The sequence below is a fragment of the Pocillopora damicornis genome, chromosome 5 (assembly GCF_964200805.1).
Source record: "Pocillopora damicornis chromosome 5, jaPocDami1.2, whole genome shotgun sequence".
In the NCBI taxonomy this organism is placed as follows: Eukaryota; Metazoa; Cnidaria; class Anthozoa; order Scleractinia; family Pocilloporidae; genus Pocillopora; species Pocillopora damicornis.
The window spans coordinates 8,946,416-8,969,797 of NC_142674.1; the positions used below are offsets into that span (position 1 = coordinate 8,946,416).

Sequence of the window (23,382 nt, forward strand, 5' to 3'; positions counted from 1 at the left end):
GCTTTATTGCACAAAACAAGATTCCTGACCGCAATTTTTTTTTTATTATGGAAACTCAGTGTTATCGTTACACGAATAAATCTTTTGCATGAAATTATCTGAAAAGCTGCTGACTGTTCTAAGGTTAAAAAAAAATTACATGTAAAATTTCTAAGTTCGAATACCATGCTTCATCATTTTCACCCGCATTCATATATCCAGGAATGTCATCGAGGGTGTTTTCCTTTCCAAGGGAGTAAGCTTTTGTTATTTTTGATACTGTCAAAACAGCAGTCATTGTCACCTAGTGTTTTTATGCAAGAACTCCCTCATCTGGACGATCACAGTTGTCCCATCAACAATTACTCTAGACTTGCTCTACTCTAATGAGATAATTTGCTGGATCGCATCAGTCTTAACCAAAGTGAATTATCGCACACCATTTCTATCCAGTCAGTTGAGTTCCAAAATTCAGCTGGTGAGCATATTCTAAGAGCCCCCATTCCCCCATATTATGACAATATATTCGTTTAAAATTGGAAGCTTCTTTCTTTTTGTGATCCATTCTGTGTAGGGATTGGAAACAAATCTGTTCGCACCTGACCGAAATTTGAATTCTAACCCGACTGCAGAAACGTGTCATGAAATGAGCATATCGAAACAGAAATCCACTGTTAGAAAAAATTGCCTAGCCTATGGAATACCTTTCGAAGCTTCAAAGAATGAGATGACAACGCCTTGAATAACGCGTTCTAGTCTTTAAGCTTTTCTCCCTTTTAAAGGCAAGCACTCAGAGGATTGCGCAACTAATGAAGATTTACTCTGCGTGTGTTGCTCGGTACATATTTTTTATGCATTAGACTTTGAATTTGCCCGCTTATGTTTACTTAATAACTTTGAGAAGTTTTATCAGTATACACTGCCCTAAAGACCTGGTGTGTTTGTACTGCCTCTTTATTCCACTCCAAATATGCGTGCACGTTTGTGTTTCAGGACTTTCAGAAAGTATAAGAGCTCAGTGGGAGACGCTGTTGCGCAAAAGTCATGTTTAATTCCTGACCGGGTCATTGTGTCTTGTTCGTAGGCTGTGCACTTTACACTGACATTGTATGTCTGCACGCAATTTATCAGGGAAACCTTCATAAAACCTAATGGAGAGGGGCGGGGAGTTGGTTGTAACCTGTGATTGAAACATCTTGAACTCTTCCTTATTTAGCTGAGATTTATCTTAACCGTGGGCTAGATCACCCCAACCCACCCCTCTCCCCCATTGTCCTCTTGTAACATCGTTTAAACGATATGTGAGAAACTGAAGCGTACTGAAGCGCAATAAATATATTGTAGACTTTGAGACTTGAGTTAGGTGATAACTCCAGAATGTCTTTAGCTGAGATTTGCGGAAGAGCAGAAATTAATTCGAGGCACAGGGACGTGTCATTAAGTACTTCTTACAATTCTTTTGAGGAAAGGATACCTTTCGTGGATGTTGGGCTACGCTCATCGGATGTGATTAGGCCTTGTTACTACATATTACAGATTCTCGGCATGTGGAAGCCCTCCAACGTGAAATTTGAATTCGCCTGGCGGGTTTATCGCGGATTTGTGTTCTTTTTGTGGTTAGGATCTCTTGCAGCTGTTATGTGTTTGGATTTTATACATTACGGCTTTAAAAAGGAAACGATTCACATGGGTGAAATTATGAACAGTGTTCCAACATGCCTCAATTTGCTGTGTCCGTTCATTTTCACCGTCTATTATTTTAACCGTGGCCAGTTTTTGGAGCTCGTTTACAGCGTACAAAATGTCTCACATGTATGGCAGCAGAAGTTAAACCGTATTGCTCGATGGTATACCTTAATGTCTGCATCTCTATGGGCTCTTGGAGCCGTATTTTTCATAATTCACTGGCTTCCTTTCTTCTCTGAATTGTGGCACTATGCAGTCTACATAACCGTTGTTGTGTATGCTACAGGCTGGTGGGCAACGTGGCTCAGCGTTTATGGATTTGTTTGCCATGTTCACAGTTTACAAATTGATACTGTTATAGAACAAATGAAGTCTCATGAATTAAAACCAACAGAAATTTTGAAAAAACACCATCAATTACAAACCTCACTGGAAACAACACAGGCAGATTTCAATATAGTTATTTCTTTTGCTTTAGCATACCATGTAATAGATGTGATCACTTTTAGCTTTGCTTATTTCAGTTCTTCATTTGGTGAAAATTATAAACTCTGGCAATATGCGGGTGGTGTTCTTTTTGATTTGGTAAGCATTGTTGTCAAACTGTACCCCCCATCGGTAGTTGCAGCCGCGGTTCATCGCATAGTTGTGCAAGCCTCAAAGCGATGTCAGTTAAAGGTGACCTCCTGGACAGCAGATCTACCTGTTGAAGATATACAATTATTCCAGTATATGGCATTATGTGAGTCAGACATGGGTCTTAAAATCCTTGGAATTCGCATCACTGTAGATCTGACAATGAAGATTCTTATGACCCTTATGACTGGTGCCGTATCATTTGTAGCATTTGTTATTCCAAAGCTTCAGTAAGGTTCACCCGTATAATGACCATGATGCATAAAACTGCTGAACTCAGACACTTGTCACTTGGCAGAACTTTCTGAAATCCTATGGGAAAGGCTATGAAACAAGCATCCATGTCTCTTGATAGTATCAACTTAGTGCAGGCATACTGAGCATTGGCTGATATTTTTTTAAATCCCAAACGAAGGTATCCCAAGCTGATGAACAAAGAAAAGCAAAAAATAAACTATTTATCTATCCATGAAAGAGAAATTTGTTGTGAGTCAACATGACTTTCTTTGGACCATATGAGGAACCAAAGGCAACTTAGCTATAGATGAGAATGTTATGAGGAATGAAATATTGTCAACTTGGAATGCTTTATCAAGTGAAACAAGAGCCCCTTTAACTCAATGCAATGCCTGTGGAACAATTGGAAACCATCAAATCTGGCCCTTTTGCAAGGCACCCCTTGGAATCCTTGTTTACATTGTACCCACTAGGTTCTCACAGTCCTAACCTCATTTTCAAAACATGCAATTCTTCATGCTCAGTGTCAGACCTGGACTCTCAGATCAAACCTGTTTATACACTCAGCTTCTGAAATTTGCACTTGGTGTGCAGACCATTATGCTTTACTGTGGGCTTTCTATCAGTGCTGAAGTCAAGCATTGGTGAAATTCACCAATAGACACAACTCAAATGAAATATTTTAGTTTTTTTCTGTTGTTCATTTTGAATATAAACAGCAGAGGTTTCTCTAGGCAATGTGGTTTTGTTGGAAATCATAGCCCAAGTAAGACCACTTAATTCAGAGTGAAATGACTCAAAGAATGGAAACCTTTGGAGTAATTAAGGCATACCCCCTAGGCTAGGTAAATAAAATAAAATTTCTTGAACAATTACTTAGGGAGGAAAACTGTTACCTCAAGGGAGGATATCCTTTTGAATAAAAGGGAAGAAATTCTGTCAACACTGGAGATTCATTTATTTCATGCTCTTTATCACCTAGCCTAACAAACAATAGATGAGGAGCTTAAGATCTCTGGTTGATAAATCAGGGCGACACCCAAATCAACTATCCTGCATACCAAGAAATAATAATTTAATGTTGTTTGAGAAAATTCTACTGGCTGTTTTAAAATTGTCTTCATTTTAATTTGTTCAAATTCACACTCTAAGGCCACACTTTCTACTTATGTTAGATGAGATGGCAAGTAAGGCAGTCAATCAGATTGAAGCATTTGTGATAAAATGCCAGAAGATTTATGCTCATGTGCATTATCTTACTGTCTTAGTCATAATGCTTTATTTTGTAAATGCATTTGAGAATGTTAAATACTTTCATTTCTTGAGTAATTTAATAATTAAAATTTATTTATCAATTTATCAAGATGAAAGATGCAAGATAATAAACTGGAGTTCCATCTTTTATTCACATTGCATTGAATCCTAAGAAAATACTCCTCAGCCTTATTTAATTATTAAATATTTACGACTCTTTCGTCTCTTTAGACTATGGCTGAACTCGTCATTTGATTAAGAATATAAACATACGGCAGAAAAGGAACCATTCCTATATTCTAACAACTCAATTTAAAGTTCCACATCTACAAATAGGATTCTGCACATTCACAATTTTCCCTATAATGAATGAATCATGCCAAAACATATTTCAATCTTCAAAATCTTCAATGCTATCACAAAAAATTACTCCCCCCCCCCCCCAAATCAGAAAAAGGTCAATCATTAACACATCAGCAAAGATTACAGCTATCACTACAATCCTCAATTGATTCTTCAAATGAACTGAAATGTAGAAAACCCTTTCTGTTTAGTAAAATGTGCACAGATTATTTCAGTTATGTTTACTGGTACTAGAAAATATTTGACCTCTGTAATTTATTTTGTAACATGCATTTACAAACATTATGATGGATGAAATATAGCTTGCACTACCGATTTCTTATGCACAAAATAATAAGCAATTAGTGGATGAGGCTGGGCATGATATCCTAAATTATAAAAACCAAGGTCTGACTTGTCTAATGAAGCCAAAGGCTAGGGCAAAAAAAAAGACAGACACAAGGCTTGAGAATTCATCACATCATACTAAAGGTTGTTTTTTTCATATTAAATGTTTGTTTTTTCACACATGTAACAAACAATCTACAAAAGAAGTAGTTTTGAGGTCCTCTCTCAGGCTGCAAAAGTTTGAGAACACTATATGGATGATGGGCTTGGAGACTACGCACACTTTGATCTCAACATGATAAATGCAATATCAGCTGCAGATCTTGTATTTATCTTGTCAACTTCACTAGCTATTGTAAATTGATTGATTGATTGATTGCCCTAGACCAATCAGATTTTCATTGTAAGTCTAAAGTACAATATTCAATAGCCACTAACCCCCAAAAAATTTCTTTGATGAAATACATTTCCTTGTTTTACTGATCATCACAGTGAAAGAATTTTTGCAATTGCATTAAGCCTCATTAGAGTAAGCAAACACTAGAAAGCCAAATGTAATACAAGTTTCAAGGAACATAGTGTCATTGACCACAGATTCAATCCATTTAAAAGCAAGTGATGTCAAAAAATTAGCTCAAGAATCAGAAGCTAAATGAACAAGGTTGAATGGAGCCACCCTGCATACTTCTAGGGTTCTTTCCTAGGTTGTTGTGTGACTGCCTTCTTACTAAATGATGTGAATAATGTCAAATAGGTTCTTGGGATGATGTCTTAAGTCAACCTGTCCCAACTCCCCTAATTCTCAGTCGTTATCAAGGAGGCCAATTTCAGGATCTTTAAAAATTCATAGAAAAAAACCCCTTGAATAGATGCGACTTTGCTATCCACAGGACAAGGAGATTTATTTTGTTCAAAAAAATTTTTGGAGTTAGTGGCACTTTAAGGGTTACTGGCACATACTTGGCCCACAAAACAAAAGCAACACCAATCATTCCTTTTTAACCAGTTGTTCTTAAAAAAGTAATCACAGGTCTAAGAGAATTTACCTCATTTTGGATATAATTAATAAAAAGTCAGCTGGGCAAGCATGCAAGAATGTACAAAAAGAAATAAATAAATAAATAGAAAACTCTTTCAAGTGGATACAAACTAACTGTGCATTTTCTTGGTAGGTTTCATTTTGTATGAATTCCACTATGCTTGCCAAGTCACCTAAAACCCTGATGTGATAATTCTTGCTAGCCAATCATTAAATGAAAGCCATTTGATTATCATTGTTTCTTAAAACTGTAAAACTACAACAACAAACATGGAATTTTATGTGATATATATTCAATGCATATCTCTGTCAGTCGTGTCTGTACTGTATCTCTCAATCTACTGTGTGTAAAAGGAACAGCTGCTGTTGATCAAGAAAACAATAAATTGATTGTCATTGATGGTTCCATTATTTCATACTTCATGTATGATGATATTTTAGAGGGAATTAGAAATATAAGATTGGAAAGAACTACTGATATCAGTAATAATGTGGGTCAATGATAAACACTAAATTGATGGATTCTCATCATTTGAATTTCATACACAATCTAGTCATTGGTGTTCTGATAAATGCAATTAACTTCAGACAATTTTTCCACCTGTTGAAGCAACTACCAAATGTAAACATTTTTTTTTAAAGGTATATTTTAAACAATCACCAATAGTACCTTGAGGATGGCATTTATCAAACTGCAGATATTGAAAGTAAGGTGCACTCCTAGGAACTTTGAAAGAACACACACAACTTTGATTTGACCATAACCACTAGTGGTTTGAGGAAGGCATTTATAAAAACCACAGGGAAACTGGAAGTAGTTACACTACTGGTGACTAACGATGAACCCATATGTACCTTTGATTTGACCATTTGAAAATGATGATTGTGAAAGTTCATGATAATCAAAGATACAAACAATGGTGCTACAGTTTGTTCAAGGAGCTCTCTGAATGCATGTTATCTTTAAAATAATTAGTTAAAAAAAAAACAAAAAACATAGTGACCAAATAAATCAATGGTGATGACTTTTGATGAAAACAGTTACTGCTGAAAAAGATAAAAAGAACTTACCCAACAGTCTCAATATTTGGATTTAAGTCTATTGTTCTCTTCTTTTAATCTTTCAATCTCAGAGATCAAGGCTTCATTGACTGAATACTTTTCTAGCATCCCTTTTAATTCATTCTGTTAAAAAAAATTAGCAAAGCTGTTACTATAGCTTCACTAGTTCACCTATTTGTATGAAGGAAATGTAACAGTAACTATGAAATCACTCTCAATCTGTCTAACTGTGTTTTAGACATGAGTTGTGTCTTTTATATTTCCAGATTATGCACTATACTACTGCTTTGCTTTAGAAGGCTTCCATCCTTTGTTTTATCCTTATGAAAAGGTTTAGAGCTGAGAAGAACCACCTATGACAGCTTCAAGCTGTCACTATTTTGGCTGCCACTTTTTTGGCAATTAAACTAAGTCACCAATATGACAACCAATGTTAAGTTGCAATGTAGCAAACTCTAATGTGTTTATTATTTGTGCCTATGGTCTCAGGTGACAGTATGAATAAAATTTGCATAAAATATAATGAGAGCTCCAATGTTTTCTTTTTGAAAATTTTTCTCTCTCTCCCTTTGGTTTCTCTAGTGCCAAGCTTTGAGAATACCTGATGAACATAAAAATATTGCCAGCTCGTGTTTTCTTTTTTCCAGGAAAAGTTTCATTTTTAGTTACCTTTTGATGATTTTAGGTCACCAAATGGAAACTTTGAAAACATTTGAGCTTAGAGCCCTGACTTAAATTCAGATCCAGTTTAAAGCTATAAGAGCTAGATTGCTGTAGCAATAGTTTTACATTTTAAGAAAGAGCAAAATATATTTATAATACAATTCTTTGTAAAGAAAACAAGGATTGTTTCAGGCAGGATCATAATTTATCACCAATTCTTCTTCCTTTGCATTTTCAACCATCCATGCACACGTAGCTTACCTAAAATTAAAGCTAACATTACAAGTTTCTTTTCTAGAGGTTTTCAAAAAGACCAGACTTACTTTCTGTATTTGAAACTGTCTCAGCATTTCAACCTGTACATTAACAATGTCCCTGTGTAATGCAACCCTACCAATACAAAGAAAAATATGTTAAACTAAAAGTAAACAAAACTAATAGTTAAATAATGATAATAAATAAAATAAACATTGCAAGGTAAATGAAACTCATGAGAAAAATCAAATTCAATTTATAAATATCCTATGTACTTAAATTTATTGACAACTCCACAAGAGATCTTTCAACTGACAGCAAAAAATATTTTTCCATACGACATTGCTGTGGTTTAAATAACTTTTCCCATTGGCAGTTGCTGGGGGAATAGGTAGCTCCACAGTAAGGAAATGTTGTCCCCCCCCCCCCCCAACAAAAAAAAATGTTAGAGAGCAATGGTAGAGAGTTGGCAACTGGGTTTTATTGAAATCCCTGCATTGAAAGATTGATGATAATGTTTCCATATGAATCACAAATTCAATCAAATTTTATACCTGAACTCATCCAGTGATTCATCAATCAGGTTCTTAATAAATTGTACTTGAAATGGTAATAAGCCTGCATTACTGGCACCAATTGCACCCACATCAGTAATTGTAGTTGCCATACCAACAGCTCCACTTGGTAAAGGATCTGGACTACGATTTACATTATCAAATATTAAACTCTCACCAGGTGACACTGAAAAAGATTTGACAAAAAAAAAAAAAAACGTTTATTACAATTGAAACTACTAATCAAGATCTCCTTTCTATTGAGTTAAAACTCAGTTAAAATTGAAAACTACAGTTAAACCCATATTAACTGGTCACCCACAGAGAATGGCATTAACAGCTAAATAAAGGAATTACAGTCAAGTTGCTGACAGTTCAACTCGCCAACGCTAACTTGCCAACATATAAAATCAAGTAGAGACGTAGGCGGGTTGGTCTTCAATCCAGTACAACTTATTAGAAGTTAAATATAAAGAAAAGTAAAAGATCTTTTGTAAAAAAACAAATTTTTTCTTCCAATATTTTTAAGTTTTTAAGGATCTCTAATAACCAAAAAAGCTTTAGACACGAATGAGTTATTGTGTGACAACAACATTGTAAAGAATCATCATGTCAATTGCTCAGATTTTTAAAAAAAAACTTGACTTTCTTGACAAGATCTTTATTAAAAAACTATACTAAATAAGTATTTATAAATAGTATAAAGCTTTATTTGCCTTGAGATCCTTATAAACTTTGTTGGAAGTAAAAAGAATTTTCTATTAAAGTTTGACATGATGATTCTTTACAGCATTGTTGTCACACAATAACTCATTTGCATCTGAAGATTTCACAGTCATTGGTGATGTTTACCTTGCTTTATTCACTACGGGATCCTTATAAACTTTGTTGGAAGAAAAAAATTGTTTTTTTACTCACAATCTTTTACTTTTCTATATGTTTAACTTCTAATAAGTTGTACTGGATTGAAGACCAACTTGCCGATGTCTCTACTCAATTTTATACATTGACGAGTTGAACTGTTGGTGACTTGACTGGATACCAAATAAAGCCTTCACAGAGCAGAGGTCAAACACTATAAAGACACCATTTTGTCCTCATAGTATCAAGAAGAAAGATAATCTATTATGCATTGAGAACATTTGAATTCAAAGTGCTAGCATTTATCTCAGGAGATAAACATGGAATAATTTTGATATCAGAGATTATTCATAGTTATAATTAGGCTGGTTCCACATAAAGTGACTGTTTATTAATACAGGTGGAAGACAAGCAGGCCATTACGACTCAGTTAAGGGTGACCAAGGCTGCTTACAGAAGAGAACACTTTATAGAGGTGAAAATTACAGTACTTAAGTGAAAGAAATTTTTGGGACTTTGAAAACCAACCACTTAATACATGGTGACAGCTGAAAATGGTGCCTCTTATCACAAATTCCACTTTATCTCTTTATTAACTTACCAGAAAATAAAATCCTCTATCTCGAAGTGGAGACAAGAATTAAAATAAAAAATAACTGTTTCATATATTGTTATTGAAATATTTGCCAATTAATTACAATGGTCTAATAACCTGTTTCTGGTACTTTAGGTCCTGTACTTTGGCCAACAGACTGATCACGTATTCTTGAACCACCATCTGCTAACCTTCTGTGATTGGATGGAGATCCAAGTGGTGACTGAAGAACATTAAGACACATTACAGTGTTACTGATGATCAAGCAGTGATAATGTCAATACATTTCATCTCATATATGGGTTAATTGATAGCTAAATGTAGTTACAATCAACTGTTGATTATTGTTTGCTTAATTGCTTTAATTTACTTGTTATCTTCCTGTCAATGTAATATATTTACATTCCACAAAAGGTTACCTGTAAAAGGTACTAGGACCTGGAAAGTTTCTTGCTGAATAAGGAGGCAGAAAATGGAGGCAATGAAAGAGATGTTGAATTTAGAGTAAAAACTGACATTTTGTTGTGCATGCAGATACCAAATATGATGCAACTTAATACCAAGGGTCAATCTGACAAAACCTATATCTAATAGCAACAGTTTTTACCTATAAGACCTCCTAATCCGGGACAAGCCCTGGGTATGTCTTTTTTCCCTTGAGCAAAACACCTTTAACCTTACAATGAATCTCCCTTGCCTGGAGAACAAATAGGCCTTAACAAATTGTCCAGGAATGTGGTGAAACCATGGAGGTATATAAAGCTTGAAATGGATAGACATTCCATTCAGGAAGAGGAGGAACAATTATCATGAGAGAATGAACCACTCAGCTTGTGTTCAGGTTACTTGTATTTATTTATCAAAGAAAATGACAAAATACCTTTTGCCCACTGCTTTCTAGTTGTGCAACTAAATTTTCACTTCTGAGAGATCCAGAGGGTGAGATACTGATTGGTTGCTGTACATCTGCCTCAGCATGTAGGCTCCCTTTAGTAACCTGTGAATCAGCATATTCTCCAGAAAAACGTTTTCTTTGATTTCTCCCAAACTGGGCCCTAGTAATACTGGGTGACAGATTCCCACTGAAAACAGCATCTGATGAGGATTTGGTTCTACTGTCACCCACCAGATCCTGACCAGTGCTCGAGTCAGTGTGGGCTCTGGCACCAGGTGATCGGTTACTTTGAACAGTTGAAGCTGTTGCTTCATTTGCTGTGGTTACTGCAAGTGTTCTTGGTGAGTTTAAATCTTGACGTAAACTGTTTTTTGTTGTGGCTGTCACTTCAGCAGGGTGATGCAACTGTCTGGTTGACAGGGAAGACAGATTGCTCCCAATTGGAGAAAATATTCCTGATCCTATAACAGAAATCAGTTGATGAATTTAAACTCACACTGTTCCACAATCACTACTGAGTAATCAAATTAAAGATTGAAATAATTATTTAGCATCAACTCAGAGATTGCCCCATAACACTGCAAACAATATAAACAAGGGCTAAACAACAACTAAGAATACACAAAAGCCTCAGACAGAGCTGTAGTTTCTACTGGGTATGTTTTTTTTTTAATGATTATAAAATAGTATGCCAAACTTTAATCCTATACATCTTGAAATATCAGAAACAAATAAAAAAGCTCACAGGTTTTGTCCATTTCTGTTTCTTTCACAAGAAACATTCATGAACAAATGAGAAGCATCTAAGCAAAACACTGAGACAAGATATGCTACATATTCAATTTCACAATTTGACTGTCCTTTACCATTACTCTTTCCCGGAAAAATCCATGTAATCTCTACAGATTTATAGACTGAGATTCAAATGACATTGTGATAGGACATGTGTAGGTACTGGTGTTAATTTACAAGTGAAGTCCAATTGGGAAGTAGATGTTACACCTTTTTGATGATCTTTGCAAAATTCTGCAAGCATCTCAAACTTTCTTGCTTAACTATGGTAGACGGTTTCACCTTAAGCAGGCAAAATGATTTGAATTTAGTTGAAAATAGAGTCTCAACCTAAACTTATTTTCTTAAACTTGCAGGTGACTGATAATTAGGTGAATTTTATGTACTTCTAAATTCAAGAAAAAATGCCATGGCAATATTTCTCTATCACTAAAAGTTAAAAAAGAAAACTCCAGAAAGCAACAGTAAACCTCTGGGTTAGGGGAATCTTCTATATTTAGGAATAAAAACCTGCTTCCCCCTCACTTCATTCTCTAACAGAATAAAACTATTTTTTAACAATCCAGTCAATACAAAATTTCTTTATAAGCAACATGTTGTTGCATTACTGTTGTAAACTGCAAAATTTAAGAAAACTTATCAAAGTTATTATATACCCTCTTGTAGGAGAAAAGGGAACAGAATAAACCTGAATAGGGTCTGAAGTATACATCAATGGACCTGTGTTTTCTGTTCATCTTTGTTTGTATTGCTTGGTTTTCAGTTTAGTATTAAGAATTGCCTGAGAAAATCTCAACATGAGAGATGCCCCCAAGCTACCCTTACTCCCCTGGACATCTCTGCAAGAGCAAAGCCCCTGCAGATAGTATTAAATACACCCATGACAAGCAATGGAGTTTTACAAAACAGTTTAGAGAGAAACATAGATCTGTTAATGATAAAGAAATTGATTTTACGATGATTTTCCATAATTTAGACAAATGGCCTTATTTTTACAATGAAATTCAATGTAAAATAACTTAATATTTAATATATCATTTCAGACTTACAACATTGTTCTTACCTTATAACAAATTCATGATAAATCATCACCTTGTGAAACTCTAATCATTATTTGTTAAAATAATTCAGTTTGAAAACAATTTACTAAGCACAGCTCTCCCACCCAGAGAGAGTAACTCTAGATGCAAAGAATCTTCTTTGCTATAACTGTTTCTCTTTGGTCATAAAAATTTTAATAAAGTTGCTTTAAATATGGAGAAGATATAACAATTGTTAAAAGACAGAAACAAAAATGCCACCTGTGACCACTGAAATAATATTATTACTGAAATATACCATGTGTGAAATTACTGTAAGGAGCTTGTTATATTGAAGTCTCCATTACAATGAGGTGATGGCCTCTCCTTGCAGACTAACATAGTGTATACAGTAAATAGGTGGTAAAATGTATTTCCATGTAAGCTGAAGAATCTTTTCTTGGGAAAATGTCCCAACGAGCACACATCATTCATCAGTAAAAATTACCATTGCACTGATTGAACCACTGAATAGACATAGTTTTACTTTGGAAATGTTTATTTTAAGAAGTTGTTTTGCTTAAAATATGTAATGACTGCAATCTTAAACTAAATATTCCATAGCAAGAAAAGGGCCCAAAATATAAGAATTGTATCTTATCTTCCTTTGTCATTGATAATATGGTATTGATCTAAATTATACATCTTCAAACAAAAATTTTAAACCCTGATCTTTCAACTTTTCTTTCAATGAATTTTACCATGTGCTTTAGCTAGAAGAGTTTTGGAACTGAACTGAGAGCATTTCTATACAACAAAGATGATTGTTCATCAGGTATCAACCTACCAATAAATTATTGATTTTCTTAGCATACAATTACAATCTAACCACAAAATTGCAGTTACAAGGACCTGCTCCAAACTATATTTCATGCTTCAAAACAAACCTCTGTTTAAAAACATTGAGCCCTTCCTTTTCCAGGGGAGTAAAAATTACCCATTCCCACTGATGTATTTTTTAATAACAAATAATCATTACTTTAATTTTGCCTTTATTCCATAAGTCTGCTGGACCAAATTATCTACATTCATTGGTCATTACCTCACACCATTCTCTCAAGGCAAGTCATTTTCTATAATGAATTCCTAACATGTATTAAAAGCACCTTCATATAATTGGTAAACAACATGAAAGACAATTGATAGACTGACAGTACTTGCAATCTTCCAGAAATAAAGTAACATCAAGGTTGTGAAATTTTTGTCATAAATTCAAACTTGAATTATGAAATCAAGTATAACATTGTTCAATTTTGCTTCATGATACTCAATAAATAATATTCTTCAACATTTTGCCTAATGATAGGTCACTACTAAGAAAACTATGCACAAAGAAACACATGCATCTTACCATCTGGTGGATTGTTTTCTTTTAAGTTGTATGAAGGAGATGCCTCTCCTGAACCAGGGAGGGGTGGCTCATTAGTTTGCCTACTGGGAGCCTCTACAGCTGCTGTTTTGACTAATAAAAAGAAATAAAGAAGTATTACCTTTTGAAACAATGGTGATAGAGAAAGGTGTTAAATGACTGCTTCTTCTTTGCTAATTCATCTACATTGTATATGTATTAACCCTTTATTTCCTAACATTAGTGTGCGTATTCCCCATACTGTTCCCTATACATTTCCTAAGATTCTGACAAGAAGAATTTGTTTAACAATCCAGAGCTTCTCTCATAGGTCATCATTTCCTTTATTCTTGTAACCTTTATGTTTGATTCAGGGGTGATATTGTTTAAGGAGAAAAAAGATGCTAGTCACTCTTATGGGTAAAAGGGTAAGATAGATAAGCTTAATGATCCTTCAACTACTGGTCAAGAAATCCTTTAGGTAACATAAACTTTTGTAGAATCAGTACAAGAATTTTTTCAACTCAGGGTAAAATTCTGAAAACAAGCTTAGTAAACATAAAACTGCTGAGAGAGACCTTTTAACCTTAGGAAAAGAACAAGGACAAGAACAGCAGATCTAAAAGCAAAGAATTGGCTAACTTATCAAAAGACTCCGCAATTTTAACCCTTTTTAAGACTCAAATATGAGAGTGATTCACTAATAGAATAATGTACCCAACCCATCATCAAAGAACAATTAAAATTTTGCTGGAAAAAAAAATCATGTAACTGGTTGGGTTACTTCCTGGCAGACCAACAATGCCCAAGTATTTCCAAGGTGGACTTCTCACCCAGTGAATAACTCACACTTTCATTTGGCATTTCACTGATAGTTGATTAAATAGTGGTAGAAAACCATACAAAGAATTTTTTCTTAGTCACTGCATTAGGTAAAAAATATCTGCCTTCAATTTGCTTCTTATTGGCTCTTGAAACACTGATGTACAAACCTTCTCTTAAAGGTGAGAATAAATCCTCTGATTCTTCATTTTTAATTCCATTTTGTTTTGATAGTGGAGTGTGTGAAGTGTGATCTGGTACATTTACATCTGTAATGGTTGGTACAATGCTTGTTGAAGCAGGCTGTGCTTCTGTTGACACTGGATTTGGTGTAGGTTTAGTATTTGAAGTCACAGGTTTTGAGCTTTTGCTATTTCCTAAACTATTAACCTGTAGGTAGACAGAGGCAAGGCATTATTTGTTAGCAACAGTCAGCCACAACCATATTTGCAGCAATTTTAGGCTTTCTCACTCCAGCTACTAACACCTGCCCAGTTTAATCCCCAGCCTAGCTTTACCTCCATCCATGTAAACTTGTCAGCCAACAGAATATTCCATTGAGCACCCTATTTCTTCAAAACACCTCACTTCCTCTTCTCTTCTATATTCTTTAAAGGCCTTTACTGATTATTTTGCCATAACAAGTATTTCAACCTACACCATTTCTCAAACAGATATTTCCATAAAATCTTCTTTAAGGACTACCAGGACCAGAAGAAGAGGTTCTAACCAAACTGAGTTCAGAGGAATTTATTTTTTTGATTCACCCTCCCATTAAAAAGTCACTCAAACAGTTAATTATAGTTTAAGTGAAATGCTGATTTGTCCTTAGAGTTGAAAAATACAAAACCAGGGCTGGGTAAAGACAGGCTTAACTTTCCTAACCTTTGTCGATGACTGGAATGAAAGTGATTGAACAGATGTTTTGTGTGCCACTCTTGTGTTGACTGGACTGGATCCGCTACGCAAGTCATAGATGTAGATTTTACCTACAGATTCCAAAACAAGTTAGGATCAAATCTTAAGGTTGACCTTTATCTTTTTTTACAACTTCCTGTGTAACCACGCTAGTATTGACAAAACTACAGGCAAGTTACTATGATTACCTTAAGCTTTGACTAAATGGAGTGTACATAATGGTTATTTGGCTCCAAATAGTCCTAGCCCTTGCAAGCATAACCAAAAACAAAAGCCCTTGCAAGTATAACCAAAACAAAAACAAAGACAAGACAAAACAAAACAAAAAAATTAAAAATTTTTCATTCTTGCTATGGAAAGTATCTTAAGCCCACTGTACTATAACTACAAAGTGGATGTTATGTAGTAAACTGATATATGTTACATGAACTAAGGTTTTCTTACTGCCACTGTTAAACAAAGGCTAAGGAAATTTACATCAATGCCAAACAGCTTTGGATAGATTGTCATTTTCTTCCATAGTTATCCTGATTTTGTCTCCTCTAATCATTAGATAATAGCTTGTATTAATTTAACAAAGTTTCATTGCAGTACTTTTAGAGAAAAGACCAAAGAATTAAGATCATTCTGAAGTTTTCAATGTGTTAATAACCCTTTCACTCCCAGAATCTGATTGTTAATTCTCCCATCTAGCTGCTAACATTTCCTTGTACATCAGTTACAAGAATTTGGTGTTAGATTGAGATAACATTTTCTACCAGACAAATTTGAGTATTCTGATCACCTGTTTGCTGGATAATGAACAGATTTTAAAGGGAAAAGATACCACTTCATTACCTTTGGGAGTTAAAGTGTTAATGTGAGCCAAAAAAAAGGAAAGTAAATACATGTGACTCACAAAAACAAAAACAAAAACAAAAACAAAACAACGGACAAACACAACTATACCTCTAGTTGAACCAACTGCCAATGTTCCTCCATCAGACATAAAATCAACAGATGTCAGGGGAGATTCTGCCATCATAACTTTAACTGACCTTTGAAGAAACAGCAAAAAAATGAATGACAGTGGAAACAAACCTTGTCTTCCTTTTCAGGTGTAATGAAATAAAAGAAGGCATGTATGAACCACCTACATGTACATGTGGTAGTTCACGATAGTTATCCAAGCTAGGGTTAGAATTAAGTGGACATCTGTTTAATGGATGGGTTTTTACAAAGGGTATGAGGTGTTGACTTACACTATTTAAAACAAAGAGAAAATAAATAGCAACAGTAAGATAAAAGGAAAATTTGAACTAAACTGTTGGTTGCTTGGCCTAAATGTATTGCAATACAATCCAACTGTTATATACACTGTAGTTTAACAAGATATCAGCTCAAAGTGATCTCAAACTAGTCTGATTTCCATTTTTACTTCTTAAAAAGACTGAAATGTAACTAGCAAAAGAAAAAAATTATATCAATTGAAACTAGTTTTAATCATTCTGACCCGAGATTAATTTTAAACTACAACAGAGCCCTTTGCATAGCATCATTATCTCATGTGACATTTTTTTTCGGAAGTTTGTTAGGGGAAGTGGCTCACTAGAAGCTTGAAGTTCTAGAAGGAAGGGCTTCATTGAGGATTAACATCAAAAAACTGTAACAACTGAATTTTAGTTATTAAAGAATATATAATCACCAAAGGAGGTTTATCAAAAATAACAAACATTATTTCTAAGGTGTTGAAAAGGCCACCAAATAAAATTACAGAGAAAAAACGTAGTAGTAATGTTAGAAAAAGCAAGCAAACAAAAAAAACAAAACAAAAAGAGAAGATACTAGTGTATGTAGTGATACATATATACATGTACGGCATCAGATAAAATGGAACGATTAATTTTGGGTTGCTTATGATCCAAAGGGTTTATCTATTATTTATTACAACATGATAATGGTGTAATAGTACTACATTACTTTTTCTGCTGAACATCATAGAACACAATTCTTTTGTCGAGTCCCACACTACACAGAAGCATATCATTCATGGGTGAGAAACTTAATCCTGTTGCAGGTCCTTTGTGATCAGAGGCAAATGATGTTGATAGTTTTTTTGTGTTAGAATCCCAAAGATTAAGAGCTCCATCGTCACTAACAGCACCCAATAAACTCTTTTTGAAGTGTGAAAACTGAATGTCTCGCACTGCCTGTAAAGAAAAAAATTCATTTCCATCATGTACTTCCTTTTGTCAGCTCATAAGAAACTGCAGTTTAACCATTGCTCTGCTCTGAGTGTTACAATTCTGTTATCTTTATTAGACATTTCAAGCTCCTTTAGATGGATACTCCTGAGCTAACATTACAAAAAAGAACTAAAAGGATAAAATAACCATGTTTGAGAGTTTCAGCTATAATGGTACACTATGGATCAAAACAACTACCACTTTAAAATCACAAAAGACCACTACCACATAAATCACAATAATCTAAATATATGGCCAATGTCTAAGGTTTTGGTAGGATAAATGTACTGCTGGAAACACTTGTTTTGCTTCTTTTCCCGCTCCCATGCCCTGATATAATATTGCACAACACAGAAATGTTTTAAATTAGGACTGAAACTGCAACTAACCCCCCAAATTTTTTTCCCACCAAAATTTATTCCTTGTCTTACTGATAACAAAGTCCAAAACAATTAATGTTGCATCTATTTTAATTAGCTTTTTTTTTTTTAATAGGTATTCAAAGACCCAAAAAATTGGCCTTAATCATGTTTATGACCGAGAAATAGGGGAAATGGGGTGGGTTGGCTTATGACATCATCGCAAGAACCAATTTAACATTATTCACATCATTTAGTTAGAAAGCAGTCACACTACAACCCAACACACACTACAACCTACATTTTCTTTGTTTTCGAGTGACTTTTCTCTCCCAGTAGAATAAACTTCAGAAATACATTTCTCTAAAATTTCATCTAGGTGTCCTCTATTCTCAAAGTGTATTTTTACAATCTAAATGTCTTTGCAAATGTAGAGCATGAAAAATTTGTTGTTAGGAAGCCTAACACTTCTCCTATAACAAATCATTTTGCTTGAAGGATAATACAAAAAAATAATAAAAAAGTATGTATTGGTGGATCCCCATCTCTCTGTAATGTGTCTGTGTGTCAAGGATCAATTCCCTGTGAATCTCTCAACTATGCTCACTTTTTCTGAGGCAGATTTACCAGCTGTGAATTTCTTCATCTGTTGTTTTATGACAGGTTCTCGGTGTGCTGTTTGTGTGACTCATGCTTTAATCCTTTGACCTTTGTCTCTTGCTTTTTTGTTTTTTTGTTTGTTTGTTTGGGTTTTTTTTCTTTGTGCAGTCTTCAGCTGCTTTTATTTTATTTGGGTTATGTTTCACTCTTGCTGTTCATTTCTAAGGAGGCAGTGAATGTACAAGTATGAGATTCAGTTTCTCTATTGCCTGCTGATGTTCCCAAATTTACAAGAAGCTTGTTACCTTTGTTCATTTTAGCTTTTGCTTCCAAGGCTAATTTATTTACCTCACTTGCTTCTAAATGGCTTGAATCTATGGCCACTAATTCTGTGTTCTTTGAAAGTTCTACTACATCTATCTTTCTAGTTTTTGCTTTTGCTAGGTTTCTGAGCTTTGTTGCAATTGTCTCTCACTGCATCTGTGGTGAAATTTCACCAGTACTCCTGCAAGGTCATGCTCTACTTCTTCATCATGCTTAGATATCTGATTTAAAATCTTTCTCAAATGCAATGTTCACACTTGCATTGTATCTTAGACTTTTTGGGCATGTGCCCTTCTTGAGATGAGCTTGTAAGAGTCCAATAGAGTTTTTTCTCAGTTGTGTCCACGTTCCAATGATTATATCAAGCCTTTGATTTGGGCACACAATTGATTTTCTCTATCTGTGTCAAATTCCAATATATATGAAGGTTTGAATACTTCAGAGTCATATTGTCATTGTACGAGTTTGAGTCTTTATATGACTTGGCTTTATGGAAAGTCTTTGATGTTTAAAGAAAGTGAAATTCCCAAAAGTATTTCCTGTCTTGGCATTACAGCCTTGTCGCATGGTTCCTGGGATGACATAACAACCTTGCCTGACCCAAGATGCAAGATGTGCCATTGTGAACATAAAAAATTTAGCTTTGACTGCTTGTAGAATTGTGAGGGTTTATTCGATTGCAACTATTCTTTTACTTTTATGATAAGAAAAACAAGGAAATTTCTTTCATCAAAAAATTTATTGAAGTGCCACTCTAATTATCTTGTGATACTTCAATATTGAGAGGGGGTGGGTCAACCTAAGAGACAAATTGAACACAGAAACTTGAATAAGTGCAACACATGTTGATATGCAGGTGCATTCCTTTCCAAACTTCATGTACTTTTTTCTGTGATAATAGTTTCATTTTAATTTTCTAGACAACCAGTAACTATGATTCTTGGCCAAAAGACATTTCAAATCAAATATGAAATTTAAAAAAGTAAAAAATTCAATATTTGTTTAAAGTTGTCCTTCAGTAACATGTTGATTACATGGATGATTTGACTGAGGCCCTTGTGCTACAGAATTTCTTTTTATTTAGCAATTCTGATCATTATGCATGATATAAAAGCAATGTAGGTGATACAAATAATTAGAAAAAAAATTGGGACAATGAGTTCCAAATGTGGCGATGCTCACACACAATAACAAAGAAAATCCTTATGACTAATAGTGAAAACAAAAGATCTGAACAGTCTAGTTTAAAATAAAAGGTCTCTAAGTTCAATGCATTCTACCCCAGGATTAAGTTTGGGTGTACACTTTCAAATGCCTAAATTGATCATAAGTTGACAGGGTGGTTTTCCTGTACAATAGTTTTGACATCAATGCTAATGTTGGGATGTTTTTTTTACAGACAACTTGTCATGGCTCAAGTGTTCTATTGCATGATAACATCACCTACATTGCTTTGAAATCAAGCAGAGTGGTATATTTTATTTTATTTACATTCCCTGAAGTAGCCAATGTTGTATCAGAAAGGCAAAAAATTGGAATAATACAGAACTACAGTAGTTCTTAGCCTAAATCTAATAGTCCATACATGTACAATGAAAAATGACAGAAAAACATCCTAGGGTACATCTACTACATACCTGTGTTTTGGCTAATCTCAGAGGATCTGAGGCTTGTCCTGTCATAACATTGTGAAGAAGTATGTCTCCATTCACTGACCCTGACGCAATAGATGTGTCATTCCAGTTAAAAGCTACACAAGACACAATGTCCTTGTGATCCTGTTAAATAAATTATGTACCAGTTTACTTTAGTGTCCATTTCATTGGCAAATCCAGCCAAAAATACACGTACTACAATTGTTTATACAATACCATGATAACAGTTTACTATAATTACTAACAAGGTATTGTATACCTGCTACAAAAGTGACAAACAAATTAAAAGTATAAGAAACTAGTCACAATTTCACTACACTATCCAGCAAACTGGTGATGAAAATAGACAAAAGTATCAGATGAGGGAGGACACAAGACACAATACCCTTGTATCTCACTTGTCAGCTGTGCTCACTCATGAGATTTCTGATTCTTTCCAACCTATGCGTAAATAGCATGTGGACACACTTTTTTTGTATTCTTTATAAATATTGATGATCTCAGCCCAGAAGAGACAATTTAGGTTGGGATGCTTTCTAAATTTGAAATTTCATCATGAAGATATTGAAATTGAAGTCGATTTTACTTCCTTATGTGAATTCAAAGTAATCTATTAAAAAATGAATAATTTCTCACAAAGTAATTGAGGTTTCTCTTCATATTGTGACTTACCTTATATGTTTTCTTTACACTTTTTGTTTTCATGTCCCAAATATTAAGAGTTTTACTATTTCCACCGGTAAGCAAATAACGAGAAGATGAATTAAAGGCCACACAAGTGTTTCCTTCCTGAAATTTTCAAAGAATATAATAAAGCAAATGAGCATGACATAATTCTTGTAAGAACTAAATGAAAAATATAAATAGTTACAGAAAGCTTTGATAATATCTATCAAAAAGAGAGTTAGTGGTTTCCTTAACAAGGAATTGTTAAGCAACATGAACTTAAAGTAATTGCACTCACCCCAGCAGTAATTTCAGCAGTATCATACTCATCCCTCTTAACATATGTGACAACAACTTTGTCATTAGCAGCACTAGCCAAACACTGATCTGACAATGTTAAGGATTCACTGTTCGACAAAATTCCCACATCAACTAAAGAAAGAACTACAGTGGTGTTCTAATAACCAATGCCAAGATTCATATATTATGTAAGATTTTCTAACATCCACCACACTTAGGGACAATTACAGTCTGCTAAGAAAAACTCTTGGGTAGGAGGAGTGTTGGCAAACTGTTCCAGGACTGATTCAGAACCTTATCATTATGTTATAAGTTTGTAAGCATTGTCATCCCTATATAACTTTCTTCTATGTTTATTCTCAGAGAGGAGGAAATTTTTCATCCAACAAGAAAGTCTTTGAGCAATCCTTCCCTCCCAAAGCTACACTTGCTTCATCAGAAAAAAATTTTAAAAATTTAATAAATAACATCTACCCTATCAAGGTTGAAAGAACTGGTAATGTTATTACACTTTGTTCAAAAGAGAGGGAATTCCCATTCATTGAGTTTAAAACTCTCCTCCTGAGGCTTTGGAAGGTTTAGACTCCACTGTATCTTGTTTAGTTTTGTTTTTGTGTCCAAGCACCTTCCATACGACATGCAACTCTTAACCCTCACTGCACAATAGCCAACAAGTCATTTTGTTCTAAGCAATTTAAAACCTCTCTTTAGTAGCAAAAATTTAGGATGTTGGAATGAGACTGTTATCTGGTTCAACAATGGCTCATTTGTAACAACAGAGATTTTTTTTTTCTTCACAGAGAAGATCCTACTCTTCAAAGAGATTTACTACACTTTAATTTATAAGATATCACAAGATTCTATGACCTTTTCCAATACTTTTTTGATGTTCATGATTACTTTGGATTGAAAGTTTGGTCTCAAGATTAAGTAAAAATAATCATTAGCAGAAATGTACTTCTTTCTTTTTTCACTCACAGAAGAATAGTTTTCAGAACATTTTCCATGGCTCTTTATGCCCACACCCATAATCTGGTTCCTTCTTAGTTTTCCATAGCCTTGGCGAACCCTTCTGTGGCATCATCTTAAAGTGTAAATATCGCACGGACTCCAACTACAATATTAGCAATTCAAATAATTAAAAGTATCCACTGCCCTAAAGATTCTTTAAACGAAAACAATCATTAATTGAGGCCATTTCATACCGCAAGCTTGAATAAATACATGAAGAGAATACTGACAAATGTAAAATATATCATTTAACGAGATAGCATTGTCTAGACGAATAAAACACACTATGATATAAAGCAAAAGATACTGTTGGGGCTCCAACACAACGAACCCACAGGTTGAGAGTGAGGGCTGAAGGCTTTCGCTATGTTCAATTCTGGCATGTCCCAAATCTTTACATCGCCTCCAGACGACGCAAGTCGTAACTTTGTAGTCATCCTAGCCTTTTTGACCCCCTCCTTCGCTCAGTCCGTTCTATTTTTACATGTTGTGCTTCGAGAAGTAATTGACATCCGACATAAGCCCAATATTACCGCCATTTTTTTGTTCGCAATCACCCACCTTCCCATGATACTTTTCGCAATATTCTTATCCACTGACCAACAATTTATTGGGCTCAGAGCCTATAGTGCCATGGTCCTTGATAGTTCCCTAGATTTAGACACACTTTACTCGATTCGCGCGGAAAAATGAAAAACGATCCGAATAGATATCGTCGCGCCAGATGCGTGACCATGAGGCAAAATTCAGAAAAAAGGAGTTGTGGCGGGTGCTTGAAAAACGGAAACTGGGCGCTCTAGTTGGCGGAGATTTCTTAATTTAAGATTAATAACTGCAACGCCCCTGAACTTACCCGTTCATTCAACAACGCACAGGG

The 23,382-nt window shown here is 34.7% G+C and overlaps 2 protein-coding genes and 1 long non-coding RNA gene across 7 annotated transcripts; 2 read left to right on the plus strand and 1 right to left on the minus strand.

Moving 5' to 3' along the window:
* The first annotated feature begins 1,004 nt into the window (after positions 1-1,004).
* Positions 1,005-3,942, plus strand: LOC113666134 (uncharacterized). The gene has a single exon (XM_027181894.2). The coding sequence runs from the start codon at positions 1,357-1,359 to the stop codon at positions 2,533-2,535; it is 1,179 nt and encodes a 392-aa protein (XP_027037695.2). The 5' UTR covers positions 1,005-1,356; the 3' UTR covers positions 2,536-3,942.
* LOC113666132 (protein NEDD1) lies at positions 3,926-23,080 on the minus strand. 5 transcript variants are annotated; one of them, XM_027181890.2, is made up of 15 exons: positions 22,813-23,080; positions 21,493-21,581; positions 21,201-21,317; positions 20,511-20,651; positions 17,325-17,554; positions 16,314-16,402; positions 15,333-15,436; positions 14,618-14,837; positions 13,629-13,739; positions 10,392-10,867; positions 9,629-9,734; positions 8,056-8,242; positions 7,570-7,636; positions 6,593-6,706; positions 3,926-5,881 (listed from the first exon to the last, which is right to left on the minus strand). In XM_027181890.2, the coding sequence occupies exons 1-14, from the start codon at positions 22,940-22,942 to the stop codon at positions 6,602-6,604; spliced, it is 2,172 nt and encodes a 723-aa protein (XP_027037691.2). In that variant the 5' UTR covers positions 22,943-23,080; the 3' UTR covers positions 3,926-5,881; positions 6,593-6,601. The 5 variants fall into 5 exon arrangements, with proteins under 5 accessions (XP_027037691.2, XP_027037690.2, XP_027037692.2 ...); XM_027181889.2 differs by having other exon boundaries at positions 3,926-5,884; XM_089207601.1 differs by lacking the exon at positions 3,926-5,881 and adding an exon at positions 6,231-6,248.
* On the plus strand, positions 9,265-9,850 carry LOC149045043 (uncharacterized). The gene is made up of 2 exons (XR_016186952.1): positions 9,265-9,391; positions 9,647-9,850. It is a non-coding gene; the product is annotated as an uncharacterized LOC149045043 (long non-coding RNA).
* Positions 23,081-23,382: the final 302 nt, after the last annotated feature.

Bases quoted from the DNA above. Each gene is read 5' to 3' on its own strand.
- LOC113666134 (XM_027181894.2), top strand. From the start codon at position 1,357: ATGTCTTTAGCTGAGATTTGCGGAAGAGCAGAAATTAATTCGAGGCAC.
- LOC113666132 (XM_027181890.2), bottom strand. From the start codon at position 22,942: ATGACTACAAAGTTACGACTTGCGTCGTCTGGAGGCGATGTAAAGATT. The intron at 17,555-20,510 runs GTATGTAGTAGA...TTTTCTTTACAG, and splicing joins TGAGATTAGCCAAAACACAG to GCAGTGCGAGACATTCAGTT. The intron at 6,707-7,569 runs GTAAGTCTGGTC...TTTTTTTAACAG, and splicing joins GACAGTTTCAAATACAGAAA to AATGAATTAAAAGGGATGCT.